The 19,105-nt window shown below is 47.5% G+C and overlaps 1 protein-coding gene across 1 annotated transcript in view; it reads right to left on the bottom strand.

Moving 5' to 3' along the window:
- Positions 1 to 19,105, bottom strand: part of drosha (drosha ribonuclease III) — an 80,027-nt gene that overhangs the window by 12,266 nt on the left and 48,656 nt on the right. Inside the window, exons 24-28 of the mRNA XM_076761508.1 lie at positions 13,424 to 13,468; positions 8,859 to 9,016; positions 3,551 to 3,656; positions 2,155 to 2,296; positions 330 to 412 (exon numbers count right to left, since the gene is read on the bottom strand). Of these exons, the coding sequence (XP_076617623.1) occupies positions 330 to 412; positions 2,155 to 2,296; positions 3,551 to 3,656; positions 8,859 to 9,016; positions 13,424 to 13,468 (534 nt within the window). The remainder of the gene's footprint in view (positions 1 to 329; positions 413 to 2,154; positions 2,297 to 3,550; positions 3,657 to 8,858; positions 9,017 to 13,423; positions 13,469 to 19,105) is intronic.

The following is a 19,105-nucleotide window of genomic DNA, read 5'->3' as shown; positions in this document are numbered from 1 at the left end:
CTGACCACGGGAGTCTTATTCCATTTATCCAACTCTTGGAACGCCCCAGAAGTGGACGCCATTAACACGAGCACTTCTTGGGCCAAAGGAAAAAAACACCAACAACACTTTTGCTATTCCCGTTAAAGACGGCTAAAGTAACGATCAAGCCGCCACGGCGCGAGGCATTCAGCAGCCGAGCACCTCTTCAGGCCCCGCGTCAATGCTAGCGCCATTAGAGCCCAGCCATTAGCTCTCTCATCACCTCCCTTGTTCTTTCCTCTGAGGTGGCCGGCTAAGCGGCTCATTGATCAGGCGTGAGTGCTGGACGGCTATGAATAGGGCCTCACCTTGAGTCGGGGGAAGAAGCAGACGTTCATGAAGGTGTGCACATACTCCAGATCTTTGTCGATGTACAGAGCTGCGATGAAAGCTGCAGACGGAAAAAGAAAGAGCCATTATGAAGACAATGAATTAACCAAGGGCCTCGGCTGCGGCGTGATGTTAATGTAAACAATTGGAAGAGATGCTTATGTAGTTCCCTGCCTTTTTCCATCGAATGGGAGACTGGTAAAGCAGGGGCCACGCAGGGTTCAGAGAAACATCCATATAATATACAAGATAAAACTGTATGTCAGGCTGAATTGAGAGTAACTGCCGGTCTAAGCCAACTGGAAAAGAATTGAAATGTAAGCAGTAGGTGCTGGGTGTCATCTTCATCTCGCGGCTGTCCCTTTGTTTTCCTCTTCTATTAGCTGCCAGAGCATTTACTCATCTCCGTGACTAAGACGCTGGGACACGAGGGAGGAATAATAGGTAATATTTCAGAGGCCGGCGCGGGCCTGTTGTAGCTGCAGGGCACGGCTGTTCATATGCGGAAGCGCTGCACTCATTTCCAGCGCTGACCCTCATCCCCTTCCTGTGTCATCAACTCTGCTCTGGCCCGAACCTTGAAGGATAATTTGAAAGGCAAATGACATGAAACTCGCGTATGGAGCTCTGTCTGCTGGATGCTGACTTGGGACGCATGAGTGCTTCTTTCTTCCTTTGTTTTCTCCACTTTCTCTGCCTGGAATGGTCTCTTCCCTTTGTCCTTTGTACACCAGCCCCTGTCGCTGCTAGCTCCCCCTGTTGGCCTAATGTGAACTGCCAGGGGTCCCACACACCCTTGCTCTTTGCACTCTTAAATAAAATCAACCATCCTTTTGTCTCTCGCCGAACGCGTTTGATTTTTATACCTATATAGATGCATTAATAAAAGAAATCCAGCATGTAGTTATAGCAGGAGACTTCATGCATTCATATCAGAACAGGTTATTTTGGCTTTGCACCAGTTGTTCTCCATCAGTTGTAGCATGCTAGCCGGCTAGCCTGGTTATTCCAGCTCATGCAGTGCCGCGCAAGCTGCAGCTGTTCAGGAATTATCACAAAGTCAAGAGTCTTAGGGTTTCCGGAAACGAGGTTGCATTACATTTAAATCACATTACTACAACCCGAACAGCACTGCGTCCTATATTCTACATTCTACATTTATACCATTGTGCGGGAAATTGCCTGCAGTACAGCGAAGGCCACATGCAGTTCAGCTAACAGTCTGAAACCAGCATGAATAAAATAAGAGCGTTAAGTTCTGCTCACTGCGACTACCCCAGTGCGCACCAATTCCTGCCTTCAATGCTATCAATTTTCGATTTTTTAGCTTAGAACTGTTCCATATATAGAAGCTAACTCTCGGTGTGGAGGGAGAAGGCTTGAGTTTTCAGTTTCTTGATGCTTTAGTTAAGAGAGTGGATAAAACAACCACCTGACTACGCAGACGACCGCTGCTCTTCCAGCATACTCTGGATGTCTTATTCTGTTAAAAAAAAAACTAGTAATTGGGGGATTTTCGTCTGTAGCTGGTGGATAAAGAGAAAGACGAAATCATCAGTAACTGCTGCAGTCATGCTAAGCACACGGGGAGCGTCTTCCAGTGTCTTCAGCAGAGCAGTGACTGTGTTTGACACCTAACACAAAGGGAACAAAAGAAATCAATAATTGCACTCCATGCTGCCATCTTAAACTGCACATTCTGGAGACACATACAAGAAAAAGGGTTAGCCGGGGTCTGAAGAGGTCTGCGCAGACTTTCCTTTTTGTTTTCTACCTGAATGAAACAACGAGCTGTGAACCTACACTCCAACAAGTCGGCCAGAGTCTTGGTCCGCAGCGCGACCGGCCGCTTGGTTTTGTCGTTGGTGATGGCGAACTCCTGCATGCCCAGCTCCTCCGCCACTTTGGCCTGCGTCCGGTTGTTCACCAGCGAACTGCGCAGCAGCTGCGGACACACCGAAAGAGCAGCTGTCAGAAAGGTACCGCAGGCGGGAACGTATGGACACACAAAGCGCACACACGGACGCGGAAGCACACAGGAGCACACGAAAGCATCAAAATAAAGCCCGCGTGGAATAATTCATCAAAGACAGCAATGGTAATGCAGAGTAAATGTTTCAGGGAGATTGCACGTTGCTCTGTTAAATATTACATTGTGACTCGGAGCTTAGCGAATAACAACATGTTAGACTGGGTAAGGTGCATTTACGTCTCTAAAAGGAAAAACAAAAACATGTTAAATATAGCTGCAAGATGCGGAAAAGAGCAAACAGAACGCAGTATGACTGTCTGAATCTGTCTTGCTGTGATGTGCCCTCCTTAACGGCACACACACGCACACACACACTGGTTGAATGAGCACTTTTTCTCCCGATTTGAAATCCATTTCAGATGTACCCCATCTCCACTCTTGGGCATAGGCAGCGCCGGAGCTTTCAGTCTCTCAACGAAAAGCTCGCTGGAAGCTTTTAAACAAGTGACGTCACGGTTTCCATCTATAAGGAATATCCACGAATAAATATCTGACTGCACAGGTTTGAGATGCAGCTGTAGTCCGGTTCGTTCCCTCCGGCCTGGAGGAGTCAGCCCTCTGAAGGGAGGCGCTGATGCTCGATTGAACAGAGGGAGTTGTAATGCCATCTGACGCCGTCAGAAAACGGACTCGCACGTTCAAAGCCCGATCATTTGCTTTGTACCTGTGTTACAAGTTTGCGCACACAGGCAACTTTATTTTTTAGACGCCTGACAGCTTCGGCAGACAAAGACGTGTTATAGAAAACCACTGAACAATCCTGTCTCATGACAATACCCATCACAAGGAGTACAGTAAACATCCAGGCACAGTGTGGGGCGAGCAGTGGAAGAGCGTTACAACGAGCTGTTTCATGGAAACAAGCAAAGAGGAAGGGGTTGAATACCTGGCTGGCACCCGGAGATTCAAAGATTGATGGGGGAGGAAGGAAGTGAGAGAGGAGGGGAAGACCAAAGGAGGGAAGGGGGGAAAAAAAAGCCTCTCACACACAAAAGCACATCTGTAACTCCATTTCAGGTAAACTTGTTTAAGAAGCAGCGAGCGGCTTCAGACAGCAGCGGCACAAAGACGGAATAAAGACAACACGCAGGTGAAACGACGCCTCTGTGAACAGCTCGAGCCCGCCGGCGCGAGACGAGCCTGTGATGACACGTGATTTGATCTTACTGTTAAATGTCCTTCGTGGTGGTCGGGGAAGTGGATGAAGAGGTACTCCGTGGCCACCAGCTGCATGATGGAGTCTCCCAGGAATTCCATCCTCTGGTTGTGGCCCCTGGACGAGAGGGAGCGGGGACGGATGGACAGACAGGACAACAGGATGAGTGAGAACCCAAAAAACAAAGGTGACAAAAGGAGATGGGGGGAATGAAATGGGGGAGGGTTTCACATCAGGTTACATCAGCAGGCATGAAAGGCATCACGCTCTCTCCACAAATCTACCAGGCTTTTAGTCTCTTATCAGAAACGGTGAAGTCGGCTGATGTACATTTCATGGGTGGCCTCTGGGAGCAGCTGCACCGACAGCCTGCGTGACAACTCGGAGGCTGCCTGAAGTACCAGCCCTTGTGAAGAAAAACGCCGGCTTTGATTGCAATTCAAATGGAAAAAAAACAGAAAAATGCATGCTTAAAAAACCTCTGCTACACCTGCCGGAGTCAGTCAAAGCCCTACGCCCATGAAAGCAGCGAGCCTGCGAGCCCGGGTTAACAGAACAACTTCCAAGCTTCCAACTCTTTCTAGAAAAATCTACCGGCGCCGCTGTGATACTGTACATCAGCTTCCTGCCTTTCTCCCCATCAGTGAAAGGCAGGTCATTAATTAAACAGAATTATAGATTAGCATTGCAGATGTGGGCTGGTGCTGTGCCAGGCAGGCAGGCAGGAAGCGTCGGGTGGGGGGGGTAAGTGAACGGCAGCAGAGCACATATCCATCTATAGATACGAGCTGTTTGCAGGAGGGCTGAGGCTGACGATGAGAGAGGAAGACGCAGAGGTAAAGAAGAGGACAGAGCTGACATCAAAGAGAGGGAAAGGTCAAAGTTTACGACTGACGTTCTTTTATGGGCCGCGGACGGTCTGAGCCAAAAAGATCTGAGTTTCTACGGGGCTGCAGGGCTCACTTATTCTGCTCATCATCGTCTTTTCTGTCGAATATTTAGTGTAAACAGATCCCATCACAATATCTATTGGTCTGCATCCAAAGGTAATCAGCTTCTTCTGATGTAAAACAGAGAAAAACACCAAGTCAGCCCTCAAAAACAGGAAAAACTGAATAAAAAGGGGGCTGTGTTACTCAAAATGAGCACTAATTAAGGATTAATCGCCCACTCGTTAATGCCAGATAAGATAAACAGATCTGGGCTTCGACATTCGGCACAGACACTTGTTACGACGGGTCAAAATAAACCTGAACCATATGAACATGAACAGTGTTTGAGGGTTAATGTGTGAGCAGATGGACGTGATGGTGCAGATCAAACAGCTCCAGACTTCACTTCCAGCATTAAGTTGCTCCAAACCGGCAATAAAACATCTGAAGTAGGTTACAATATCTAAGATAATTAGGGACAACGTGGCTTGAAACGAGCGAAAGGTTCCTTCATTTGATCATAAAATCAATCAACATGTCTGCCGCCGCCGCCACCCTTCCCCTGACGGAGGGCCTCTTGCCTCTATCGTCACATCTCTGCACCCACGTTGTTGTTTAAGAAAGCAGAAGAGGAAGGAGAAATTGATCAATTCTAGTCATTTAAAGAACAAAAACAGCACTTTTGGACGAGTGCAGCGACTTCCCGCCAACGGACGCTCAACACATTCCTTATTGATTCATTTCTCCCATTAATCATTTGGTTTCTGACATATCAGGCAACAGTCCACCACAACGCGGTCCAAAACCCAACATAAAGCCTGGAATAAAGCTTCACGTTCCAGAAAGCAGCAGGTAAAGTTTGCTAAATAAATGACAAACAATTAGCGACATCATCTTTGACCGACCGATCGATTTATCGACGGCTCCTTTAAGCAGCAGTCAAGTGTAGTTTTTTATGACGGGGAAGGCCTGGCTGGTCGCCCAGCTCCCATCTGAATATCTCAATGTTTATTAGGAGGAAACGAAGGGAAAGGAGTTTGATATATAAAGCTAAAGAGCAGTTAACGCGGCAGAAGAAAGAACTTTTTCATCTCAGTCTGTCTTTAAGGTCCAGATCTGAGCTTCATTAGGAGGGACCGACACACACTCCCACATTAAAAATAATCACAGCGCTTCTTAATGAAAAGGCTCTGCCGCAACACACGAGAGAGCGCGAAGAGTGGAGGCCGGGACGCCAGGAGGGGCGTGTGTGTGTGTGTGTGTGTGTGTGTGTGTGTGTGTGTGTGTGTGTGTGTGTGTGTGTGTGTGTGTGTGTGTGTGTGTGTGTGTGTGTGCGTGAGGGAAATGGAGGCCAGTGGGAGGCTGAGAAAACTCCCCGTTCGTCCTGCACCTCAGGATGCCGGGGAGCATTCTGTGGGCAGAGACAGATCGAGCAGGTGTAGCGTGAGCTTACTTCTTGTCCAATAGGAGGTGGAGCGAGAAAGGGAACAGAGGAGTGACAGTGAGGAGAAAAGAGGAGAGACGGAGGGGGAGAAAGCAGAGATATCGCCGTGTGAAGCGTCACAAAGAGCCGTCCCTTATTCACTTCAGCGGCAGGGGCACAATGCTCCAGTAAGGTGGGGGAAATTGAAGTAAAGTGTGGCGCCGAGGTCTTTATTCGCCTTTGACTTTGATCTAAAATACCTTTAACAGCCCCTCTGAAGAGGCGGCGACAGGCTGGCCGCTCCGCAAGAGCGGAGCACACAATTTTTAAGGCCACTTTTCCTCCTGCTTTTCCTGGAAATAATGCTCTTGTTTCACATGTGCACGCTCGTGTAAGGTTCAAACGCAATAATCTGCCGCCGCTTCCCGCCAAGAGCTGCAGGGGGACGAGCGGAGCTGCGGCTCAAACATCCGGCGACAATAAAAGAAAGATCTGTCGCCAACGTATGCGATGAGGATACATTTTAAGAGATCAGTGGAAACCCAGAATGGCACTTGAGTGTAATGAACTCTCAGGGTCTCAGGAAATGAATGAGGCGTTTTCGCTGCAGAGTAAAAACACCGCCATGACTTTAAAGATGCTGTGAGAGTGATATGAAATCTTTACAGACGAGGGGCCTCGGCTTAACACGCAAATTGAATCATTCCCATTGTTTTAGTCTTATTTCAGTCGGCACTATTCTGTCCTTGTCGAAACACTGAAACTTATTTTTAGAAAATTCCTTAAATAAGTGACTGAAATCACCTCACGCCATGACAATTCATTCAAAGAATCATCATCATTAAGCTTCACTTTCCACCTGAAACCGCTAAATGACTGCGATGGATGAAGCAGCAACGAGGCCAACTGACTAAATTACCTTCAATTCTGCGCGGCCCGAACGTGTTTGGTAAAATCCGACTGCGGGTGTAAATGTTTCGGACGACTCCCCTCGAAGCTGCACGGCGAGGCGTTCTTTCATTGAACAAACGGCGAGCTTGAAGAGAGACGGATTCTTTTTCACTGCCAGTGAAATTCTTGCAACAGCCGGCTCTTCCGCTGCGAGAGGAGATAGGAAGGCCGGCGCCTGGGGGCCCCGGCTCTCCATCTCTGCTGTCTGATGGTAGCCTCCGGTCTCTGCCGCCTCTCAACGGGGTCAACTCCCACACTTTCTTCTTGTGCTGTCTTCTTCGAGGTCGGCCTGTCCTCCATTTCTGCATAAAGCGGCGGGCCAAAGACCGACCTGGGTCCTGTCTCCTCAGCTGCCGTCTACCTCGCTGTCTGACCTTCCTTTGCGTTTTATGACCTCGTTCTTCTATCCATCACAGCAATGTGACCTACTTTGGTATCACCTTTGGTCCTCATGGGCGGCCATCGCTCAGCTCCAGCTTTCAAGTCTGTCGGCTCTATTTAGGTCAACCTGCCTTTAGCCACTAATGAGCTAATGAACATAAATTGCCTTGAAAATATGTGAATTTATAAATATATATGTGGATTTTTTTTGTATTTTAGGTTGAACGTCCACCTTGCATACACTGAATTAAGCTATTGCATGCGATGCCACCAAGTTGCAGAATAACATTGGCATCAACCTTGAGCTGGAAAGTCCTCAAAGTAAAGCTCAGCGGGAGACAAACCTCTGGACCTCTAATCGACTTCACTGACCATGAGCGGGGAGAGCTTTGACATTTAAGTGATGGATTAGAAGATACACAGCTGTGTACTGTATGTGCGAATGTGTGTACATGACGCGCACACACACAGAGACATGTCCTTGTGGCAAACCTAAGCAAGCAATTACAGAGTGCAGCCTGCCAATAAGATATCAGAGGTGTGCTGCCAAGGCTAATTTGCTTTAGCTGTCAAACTCACTATTGTGTTACGTTGTAAAGCTCAGAAGTGAGTTAAGCTTCCATTGCAAATGGCCCTCTCATACTCAGAAACACCTCAAATTGGAGTGAACAGTCTCATTAGTTTGTACATTTTCACGTGGAAATAGCAATCTTCTCACACTCGCATCCCATCAACGAACAGGCAAGGTTACAGCGTCGGCGCACGACAGTGACGCGTCCGCCGTCAACTCTAAGTCTGCTCTGCTCAAGTTTGTAACTTTACTGGCTATTGGAGAAGTATCACTGCGGAAGCTGAGAGAAAAAACATCTCTGCTGTCAGCGCTCGAATCACCTCACAGCATCGCTGTGAAACGCCGCAATTAACAGGAGAAAAGGCAACCCGAAAAACAAACGCACATCCCTTCAAACCGATCGCGCTGCAGCGCCGTGTGTGTGCGCTGTAGGTGCTCTAAATTAAATCCGGATAAAAAATAATAATTTCAGTGAGAATCTGGGAATTTACAAGGTGGACTGAAGCGTGACGGCGGGAGAAAATAATCTGTCAGATAAGAGATGTGGCTGCGACGAATGAAAAAGATCAATTTTAAATCTCAGCCTCGGATGACTCAGTGAATCAAAACCACATTTCCCATGAGGCAGTGGGTTATGGCCTTACGGGTACAGGCAGACTGCAGATCCCGCCGGATTAGGCGCCGAGACACAAAAAAGCAGTGAAAGATCCTCACTGAGGCACTTTGAACATGACGTCACGGGTAGAGAAGCAGACTCAGACTGTCAGAAAGTGTAGAAGCTGCAGGGGATAAACATAATGATGATGTGGGAGGAGGACGCCGCCGCATTCACAGCAGATACAACAATTTAAAATGCTCTGCGTACGATGAGACTCCCAGCATCTCGGATCATATCATATATTATGATGCATCATGCCTCATCACCTCTGAGGGGAACAGCAGACAAAGTCTGGCTACTTCTGCAGCATCCTCGCAAATTACATCTGGCCGACCAGCGCCTCACTTTGCATTTTAATTGGCTGTAAGTGCATTATCAACAAACAAACCCTGAGCGCACTTACAGGGTGAGGTGGTTGAAGCCCACAGTCCTCAAGGTGAACGCTCTGGCCAGAAGGCGCACATGTGTGAACAGAACCCCGATGGAGTCCTCGAAGACGGTCAGTTTCTGGAGGACTGGGGACGTCTCGATCAGCTGCCTGTCCGTCTGCGGCTCCTGGACCTGGTTGGGGAGGAAAAACAGCACGTAAGGTGGCAGAAATGAGGGCTTGCAAGGGGGTCTAGCGGTTCCAGAGGTGTTTAGGATTTGCTCTTTTTGAGACCAGTGTCTAAATACTTCTGTTGAGGCTATTTTTCCTTGTTTGGGTTATAGTTTTTGACTCCAGTGGAGGGAAATCTAAAGGCTTCAGCACACAATTACATTTTCAACAGTTTGCCAAACAGTCTGTTTCAACATCACAGTGCCGTGTGCACAAAGCCCGGTCCATAACCGGCCTCCAGAGCCCTGATCCTCAACCCCATCCAACATCTGTGGGATGAACTGGATCAGCTGATCAACTGTGGCCAAGTCACTTCTGTGCTTTAGGGTCAACGAGAGCAAATCATTGCAACCAGGTTCCATTAATGCTCCTCGGACGTCCAACTGTCACATGACGGTGTCCAGGTGTCCACGTACTTTTGGCCACGTGGTGTAGATGGTTTTGTATTCGATGTATTAGCGATAGCGTGGAATGCTAAAAATGCACAGCACATTTAAATCTGTATTACAGCACAGCCGTCTTTGGGGAAGCAATTTGTTTTTGTGTAATCTGTCTCAAGTCTCGCCCGTCTTTAGTACTTTCATTATATCTAATTTCAGGATGTTTTTGCTTGTCCCATACTTTGCTGAACGTGCTGTTTCTGTGTGTGTACAGAGCATATTTCTGCATGTTAAATGTGTTCATCTGCGACAGAACAAAAGGCAGAATCTCATGTCTCAAAGCGGGAAATACGAGCCTGCGACGACCAGCGTGACCGCTTCGAGGATCCTCCAATCAGACGCAGAAAAAACCCCTCCCGACACGCTCAATGAAGTCGTCTCGCATTAAGAGCGTCAGATGAATTCCTTTAATGGAATGAACTTCTACAGTACGCGCTGCTGGAGGGCCTGTTTGGAGTGTGTGTTTTTACTCTGCCTCAAAACAAACTCAGATGATCTGCAGCAGATGGAACCTCATCGTCATTAAGTTTTAAGTCAAACAGCCCCTTCTCGCTGAATCTGGTGCTTCGAATGGTCAATTAATATCTCTGGTGCGGCAGTCGTGCTGGAAGTTGCCTCGGCTGTACTGAAGCGGGCTGTATCAGAGACTGCCGGCCTTCGGACTCTGATGAGTCCTGAAAGAATAGTTTCCGGTTGAGAAAATCGCTGCAGATTGTGCTCTTAACATTAGCTTCAGGGCTTGGTGAGTTCAGAGGTGGACGGGTTCAGAAAAACAAGCCGCTAGCCTTAACTGCAGTGTTTGCTCACATCTGTGGCCATTAGAAAGAGAAGTGATACGCTAAGAAAATATGTGATGCATGTTTGTTGAATCAAGAGATATCCTTATGGGTGCATTAATTAGGCTGCTAGAAACGTCTAATTGGTCTCTGCGTGGTACAACTGTAAGCCTGACCAAGACATCTTTTCCAACGAAAAGAAAATATTGAGGCTCATAATTTCATGTGGACGTTCAAAGGGACCTAAAGCACGCTCAACTGGCCGTTTTAGCTCGCTCCATTTAGCCGTACGCTAAAAAAAGTAACCTCCCCCAAAAAAAGCTATATCCACGGATCTCCAGAGAAAGATGGAAACTTTCTTTATTTCCCAGCATCTTTGTGTTTCGTGGAGAAATGACAAGTAAACAGCTTTCAGAGTCTCCCATGTCAAGCCAATGCGCAGCGCAGAGATGTATTTTTAAACTCACTATTTTAATTAGAGTGCCGCCAGTAATGTCATGGTTCCATCTTCCAAAATGTCCTAAGAAACATTTCATTGCAGCCTTTTTTCCCTCTGTTAATTAACGAAAGGCGTTTAAATGTCATGCATCACAACTAACGGCATCTGACGAGTTCAGCACTCATAGGCGGTAGCGATCCTTCAGGGGGAATGGCCAGCAGCGAGGCTTCAAACGAAGTGAGGGGAGCAGAAAAAAATCAACAGCAGTTATGAAAGAAAAAAAAAAAAAAAACACTTTTGAAATGGCTTCAAAGCATCACTTTCAGCTCAGTCCAGGCAGAAACAGAATCAGAGCCGAGGTCTTCCGAGGCCCAAAAAAAAGCCTGACACTCATGTATCTCCCCGATAAACCAAAGGAAAAGTCCTGAAATCCAGACTCGACGTAAATGACGTTCTGCTGAATTATTCTGGAGCGCTAGGGGTGATGATGCGTTGGTGCGGATCGAGCGAACACGAAAGACATAAAGACGTGCCTCGAAGTGTTCCACCGCGCTCTGCGGGGCACGTCGGTGGCAGGGCTAATGTATGCATGTATGCCAAAGACGGGTGTACGCATAATTACCCGCGCCGTGGCGAGCTGCCATCGCCATCCACTCAAATCTCATTAAGGCAGCTCCTCGCTCACCTCGGTCTCGTCGTTCTCGTCTTGGTGGGCCGGCGGATTGGGGGTGACACCTTGTTACCTCTTCCCAACAGTTTTGGGCTTCATGTCGTAGCCTAAACTCCTGGGGGCCTCCATCAATTATAGAATAAATACATAAATAAATAACGAAGGGGGAGATGTTTGTCGTTGTGTGAAGCTGCTCAGATATCACCTAAATGCAAAAGGTCAGGATGCTATCAAGCTACCAAAAGGTTGGCACAATTTAACAGGCGTTACCCCCACTGGCAGGGGACCACCCAGAGGAAGGCTCAACCACGCGCAGTGTGTGGTAATGAGGCAACATCTCTGAAGCGGCTAATGACTACTGATGCAGCTCACTGTGGAGGTTCCCCTCGCACCACAGAGCGGTTGCAGGGCCGACCCCGGGGCTCCACCCTGACCGCGGCGCTCGCCGCTGGAGGCCTCCGCTGTGCTCACCGGGAACACAGACTGCTGGATGCAGCGGGTTTATTCTGAGCACTGACAGGCTCCACTTCAACGTCTCTGTGGACCCTCAGCGTTCAGGGAGGGAAAACTCCAGGGGTGAGGACGCGAAGACGAGGAAACAACACACAAACGTACAAATGTGCACATTTTCACAACCCAGATTCCAAAAAAGATTGAAAACCGTGTAAAAAAAAAAAACTGATTCAAGCATTTAGAAAGGAAGTGGAAGTGATCCTGAGCTCATGCAGTCACATCCTTTATCCAATCATGTGTTCACAAGGTGGTGAACTCTGTGAGCTCCATCCTCTCTTCTGAAGATGAGATAAACTTTACTGACGCCACGCCGGCGAAATTTAGTTGTTACAGACAGCAGGAATAAAAAGAAGAGAATAAAAAAGTATATATATGCACATTATATACAAAAGGAGTGAAAGAAGTACATTGCCTTGAGGAGGATGGCTTGTATTGCACATGAGTAACATGATCGACTGAGCCCCGCCTTTCACACCCAGTCATGATACTCTCACATGTTACCAATGAGCCTGTTTACCTGTGGAATGATCCAAACAGGTGTTTTTAGTTGCTCCGGTCCCGACTTGTTTGAAACGTGTTGCTGCATCAGATTCACAACAAGCAGATATTTAGAAAACTCAGTGAAGCTGATGAGCTAAGACGTTAAATATATTGTCAAATGAGTGTATGTCAAAAAGGACGAGCATGTTATCACCGTCTTTTTTCCGTCTTTTTTTTGGAAACGGGGTTGCACACACATGCACGCACACACGAGCAGAAACAGTGTGATTTGGGGCAAAACATGGATATGCAAAAATGTACATATGAGGGCGCAGCAGCACTCGTGCACACGCAGGGAGATGAAATGAATAAACTGCTTAAAGACGAGTCTCGGCATACACACAAAGAAACACTTTCTCCACACAAACACATCAGAGAGAAGGATGCCTGACGGTCCCTGGAGGCCCCATGTGATTCGGGACTGTAATCCTGTTATGGCATCTTTGATCTCTTCTTCCAAATCCTAATTTCAAACAAACACTGTTGACATGTTCAATGTTTCTGGGCAGATCATGCAAAGCAAAGAACGGCGGAACAGAGAGGGAGAGAGCAAAGACACAGAGAGAGGGAGCGAAAAAGCACGACGGAGGAGAAGGGGAGAATGGTGCGGCGGAGAAAGAGGAGAGAAAGGAGCAATGGCAAGGAGGGAGAGAGTCTGAGCAAATGAAAAAGCGGATTAGGGTCTCGACCAAAATGGAGATCAGCGAGACACAGGAGCAGAACAATGGAGACTAGTGGAAGGCTGCTGGGGGCCTTGTGACAGCTATAAAGAACTCAGTCAGCCTCAGGCTAAATAACTAACAGCTTGCCCACCTGTGTTAGCAACACACACACACACACACACACACACACACACACACGAAAATACATACATTCAGGCTGGAAAACTTCAAAGATGGGAGAGCGCTTTTGTGTCTTGGGGGGTGAGGTGAGTTTTAATGAGAGGCACACAGCCAAAATAAACATCAATAATAAAACGTATCTCAACCAACCTGCAGGGGGTGCGGTGGGTAGTTGAGCCAGACCTCCCGTAGGTTCTGCAAAGACGGGAGAGGAGAGGGGGGAGAGGGGAGGGGGGAGGCGAGGAGTCAGAAGAACGAGTTTACAGCGTGAGGGTCATCAGTGCTCAGAAACAAACAAAATCATTCCAACAATACGTTAGCAGAACAAATACACACAATAAATGAGAAAATGCCTGAAAAAATGTGGAAAAACACAAAAATACATCAAATACACAGCACATACACATATAAATTCAATGCATATTGCATAACATGAAAAGATAAAGGATATAATTCTTCACCAATGTCACAAAATTAAGGTCCCAGCTTCGGAACAAAAAAACCCGAGCATTACAAGAAGCATTTCTAAGCATTTAATCATTTCTTTTGTTGAATTTCATCAGCCTTGCGCAGTTTCTGTGATGTAATTGTAGAACTGAATAGTTTTATGGGCTGTTCTGACGGACAGGAAACCTTTACACTGACACTCAGGGCTAATTTTAGCCTGGACACGCAGTGTAAAGACGAACCCTGGAAAGCTTAGCCACAGGCTAACCGGAGCCCACGAGCTAAGCTGCTGGAATGCGAGCTGCAGATTTCTGTCGACTGCTTTATCATCCTACACATCTATACAACTGATTTGTGTAGATGTGTAGGATAACAGGCTGCCGTCCTCGACAGCCAGCAGCTGTGAAATGTTCAGGACAAAATGCTGTGGGAATGATGAATGTGGTTAATGAGCAGCACAGCCCCCCTTCACCGAGCTCATCCTGGTAAAAAGTGTTTATTGAAGCGGCATCCAGTGATGTTTTTGGCCACTCCTGGAACAAGCTGCGAACACATATCGACATATTATCACCTTATAGTTGTAGGCTGTTAGGAAACAATTGCCCATTCAGCGAAACATTAAGCAGATATGGAGCAGCTTAGCATTTATTTGGAGTCATGTTTCCGAAGCACGGAGGAGTAAATGCTCGATATTAGCTCTGTTGTGCTTTCTGTCAGCTCAAAGGGGAGTCGTCCTGCAGCTAAACACTCCACTGTGCTCACTAGCTAGTTGCTAACTTTGCCAGTTTTTTGTATTTTTCACGCCTGGTAAAGGGTTAAAGAGAGCGCCGGGAGCGGATTGAAACAAAGCTGCCGTCATAAAACCAAAACGACGAGCTGAAAGATGCTAAAATGCGTCATGGAGCTGAAGATTGAGGTCATATTTCTGTGTGGGCTCCTTGCTGCGAGCGACCCGTTTCACATTACACGTTTTGATTGATAAAAATATCGACAAGTCTGCCAGAAAGGTCATGTGACTTTATTGGCGGCAACAGACAACCCACTCTTCACCGATATCACAGACAGCAGCTGTGTTTCTCGACATTAAGAATCAATTTAACACTTAATGAAGTTTAATTATTTATGATTCTGCAGTGGCTGAAAAAAAAAAAGGAGACTGTAATGATGCCGGGGACAGTCATTCCTAACGCCAAGTGCTTTCAGGTGCCATCAGCAGCCCCAACAGGGGGTGGTGAAATAACAGCAAATGGGTCAGCATCTCATTTTCAGACCAAGAGGTCTGTATATCGACCACCCACCAGGGAGTGAGGTGGGGGGTGAGGATGTGGATTTGAGCGGAAGGCGAGGGCTGGAGGGTTGGTGGGATTTGGCTTTGAGAGGTGTGTTTTCTCTGGAGACACACATTGACAGTGCTGGCCTCCTTGTGCCTCCCCACCCCGTGGAGAGAAATATGTGCAAGATCAACATGTTTCCTCAGCCCCGCTCTGAAGTAACCAGACAAGATCGAATGGTAGAGAGACAGAGGCTCAGAAACAGACGGCACAGGGAGAGAGAGGGAGTATAAGCTGTGGCTCAAGTTGTTGCCAAGGACAACGCCAGTCAGAAGCAGTTTTTGGCCTGGGGTCTAATGTTGGGTGAGTCATAGCGGTGATAGAGATGTGGCGAGGGCCTCTAAAGTACAGTATCACTCAGGTGTTTAAAAGGTTCAAGGAGATAAACCTTTAAAATGCGGCGTTAGCCTACAGGGGGGGTTGTGTGTGCGGTCAGCAGCATCGAAAAGGTGCCTCGTCTTCTCAACCCACCCAGCTGGCAACCCATCGCCTTGAGCAGCCAATGAAAAATTCATGAACGCGGTCAATACGTTTGAGCAAATGCTTCCTTTTGGTTGCTTGTCTCTTAGCCTGGGACTGGAGTTGAGAAGCACTAAGTACATAGCAGGTATCAAGTCAACATGGAGCCTGCTTGTGAATACAACACGGGTTCTCGGCTGTGGAGGACGGCATCGCTTAAAGGGAAGTCAATATCGCCGGCTAATGGATCACTTTGACGTAGCGAATCTGCGGGCGCCCAAATTGCCGTAAAATACGCATGAAAGCGATGTATCTAAAGCGCGGGAGTCAAATGGATACAGGCATGCAGAAAATGAGGATAAAGAACAAGACGGCACCAAAAAGCAAAACAAAAAGGAGAGCAAGTGAAGTACACACAAGTAGCATCGGCTTGTGATCGAGGCTTATGATTAAAATCCGTCCACAGGGCGCACGCGATCCGCCCACATGCTGTATATAGACCCGAACAGCTAATGTTTCAATTACAGCCATTGCAAAGACAAGGCAGACAATGATTAAGCCAGCATCGAGTGGGGATTTAAGAATAACAACAGGTTTTTTTCCTCCCTACTCTCTCTCTCCCAGCACGAGGAAGGTATAATTACTGGGGGCACAAATCATCATGTGCAGCAGCTGAATCACAGCCATTTGGAGGATGGAGCTCTTGTGCAGCAAACAGGAAAAAAAAAGAAACAGAAAAACATATGCAAACATGTTTATTTGAATGTCAACGGCCTACCCGTAATGAGAGCTGAAATTAAAAGCAAAATGAAAGGCAACTTGGTGAGTCCGCCTATGATCTGCGTTTTAAGGTGGGCTTCAATCAGCGCCGCTATAACCCACCGGGGAGATGAGACACGGGCTCAGTGCACACACTCACCAGCCAACCGTGAATAGGCAACACCGCTATACCCACACCCACACACACACTCCATGATGGTGCTCCACTCTGACAAGGTCCAATGCACCTTGACAAATTGGTCTCTAGCTACAGGCTGCCAATCAATCCATCAAACGTAGTAGTGCAGCAGAGAAATCAATAAGAGATAGCGTCACTGATCAATACCAACATAAAAGCAGCCCTAAGTCCAAAACGGAGGCTTTTTTTTTTCAGTGAATGGTCAAGGTGATCTTCTAATATGGGAAACTAATGTCGACTCTTTGGTGAAGTCTATCGCGCGAGTCATGGCTGAGGTGAAGAGCGCAACTTTTACAGTTCCTGCCAGTGTGGGCAGAAAAGTGAATGGAAGCTGGCGTGTGAATGCGTGCATACATTCATCCTCCCGAGTTATTACCAAACCAAGGACGCAGCGGAGAAGACACACTCTCTCTTTCAAACACTGGACAGACTGCCTGCACTCGCCACAAGACAAAGCCGGCACACAAACAGATATCAACAGAGAGGGACACTGGGATGTCGAGGGGGTAAAGAGTGGCTGAGCGAAAAGAGAAGTGGAGCGTATGTTTGCGGTTCACCAAACTGTTCTTTTAAAAAAAAGGGACACAAATGAACGATGTGTGTTTACGCAGAGAGAGGCTCGGATCCATCGAGCACAGGCAGGAGTTACTGCATGCCAGTGAGGTGGCCTTAGCAGGGAGGGAGCTACCAGCCATCCCTTCACCCGTACGAGCATGCAGGCCTAGCACACTCTGCTGGTGTACCAGGAGACCATAATAATATCAGACCAAGTCATGATTATCATGATTACAGTTAAACCTGATTTACTGGCAGTTTTTTGCAAAACCATTCAATTCTGAATACATAGCAGCACTGTTAACATTATTAAAATGGGGAGAAAAGGGCTGAAAGATTCAGAGCGTTTATGCCAGCGCCGCCTGAGGCAGTTAAAAGCAAGCTGCTCTAAAACCCTTTTTGGCACCGCACCCAGAAGTGAGGGAGGTAGGAAGAAGGCTGCGATGCCAAACTACCCGAAGCCGCCGTCCCAGTGCCATGGTGACCATCTCGGTTGTCACAGCAACCTTTGTCACGTTTGGTGTCTGAGTGCGTATGCTTGGGTGATGGTGTTAATAAAAGCCAACATATTAGGCCACGGGCAACTGGTGAGATCATCATTACGGTGATTGCTCCTCAAAAGAGGCACCATGCGACGGCGCTGTCCCCGAGGACATCGCAGTCATCGGAGTCCAGGTTGGGAGCAATCGAGCAGCTCCCCCTGAAGAAGACGCTTCCTGCCTCTCTGCTGATGCTTTAATAACCTCCACAGTAATGTCATTAGCAAATTAGCATCTATTGTTTCCTCTGGGCGTCTGTGTGCAATGAAGCTGGATTCCATCCTCTGCAAGAGCCCTGTTGTTTGGGAACCAGTGCCAGCAAAGGTGATGTGTTGAAAGAAAAACAAGTGGATGGAAATAACTGTTGCGCTCCAGCCATGAATGCCATGCCAATTAGGGAATAACAGAGAGAAAGGGAGAGGGGGAAGAAAAAAAAAGTGGGCCCCCGTTTGTCTGACTAGGTCTTGAGGTGGAAATTACATGTGTGCTTTGTTATAGGTAGTAAATTCAGAATTCTACCTCCGGAGCTGCAGAGTTTTTGTGTTGACTCGTCGCAAGAGGACCGGAGCGAAACATCTGTGGGGGTAATGACATCCTGGGGTGTTACGAGAGAGGAAAAAATGGAAAGGATAGAAGGAGAAGACGAGAGAGACAGCAGCCAGCATCCTGTTGTTACGAAGAGGAGACGAGGGCATGGGACTGATCGGCCATGTGTGAGTGGAATACCTTACCGACAAATAGCGAAACCTTCCAGTGTGCGAGAGACAAATGCAGAGTCCTTCAGTTTGCACAGCATCTCATTAAGTTGGTAATGTGCTGTGCGAAGACCCCTTCTAATGTGTTAAGCTGGAAATGCAGAAGGACTTAAGTGATCCTGCAGACCAGAGAGTTTTCTCTGTCCCTCCGTCCATCCATCTCTCTGGTCTGCCCCGCGGCTCCCCACCCCCACACCCATCATACCACCCGGCTGGTGTTTGGCTTTCTGGTCTGTGTCCATCTGTCTCCTCTCAGCTTTGTATGACAGAGCAGCCATCAGGAGGATTCAGCGGGGGGGGGTGACACGCCATGCTATTTCAATCCTTAGTCTGCACGTCTAAAAAGTTTCAAACCAAAGTTAAAAAACACTCGACTTTGATTTGCACAACTTCTCTCGGGCATCTCGGTCACATGCAACCTAATCAATACGCTCCCTCGGCATCCATAGTTCTTTAATGGCTGATGTTATTATTGATTGTTATGCATTAAAAACCTTTTTTATTTTTTTTTGCAGTGCAAGTATTGTCAGTGCACCACACCTGACGTGACTGACTATCAGGTTGGAGGGGATTGGCCTTCTGATGAGAAGGGATGCTGGAGCGAAGTGGAGTCGTGTCGTCTTGTTTTTCCATCGAGTCCTCTTGAAGAATGCACTTGCGACTGGAAACCTGGTATTTTTTTTCCACCTTATGACCAGCGCTTGTGTTTCCATTTGCACAAAGTCCATGTCAAAACAAAATCCCAGGACTCTGACTCAAGCAACACCTTGAGAGATGGAGGACAGTCA

Source organism: Chaetodon auriga, chromosome 21, assembly GCF_051107435.1.
Source record: "Chaetodon auriga isolate fChaAug3 chromosome 21, fChaAug3.hap1, whole genome shotgun sequence".
NCBI classification, from domain to species: domain Eukaryota; kingdom Metazoa; phylum Chordata; class Actinopteri; order Chaetodontiformes; family Chaetodontidae; genus Chaetodon; species Chaetodon auriga.
Note: the sequence above shows the minus strand (reverse complement) of the source record. Positions and strands in the feature narration are given on the sequence as shown.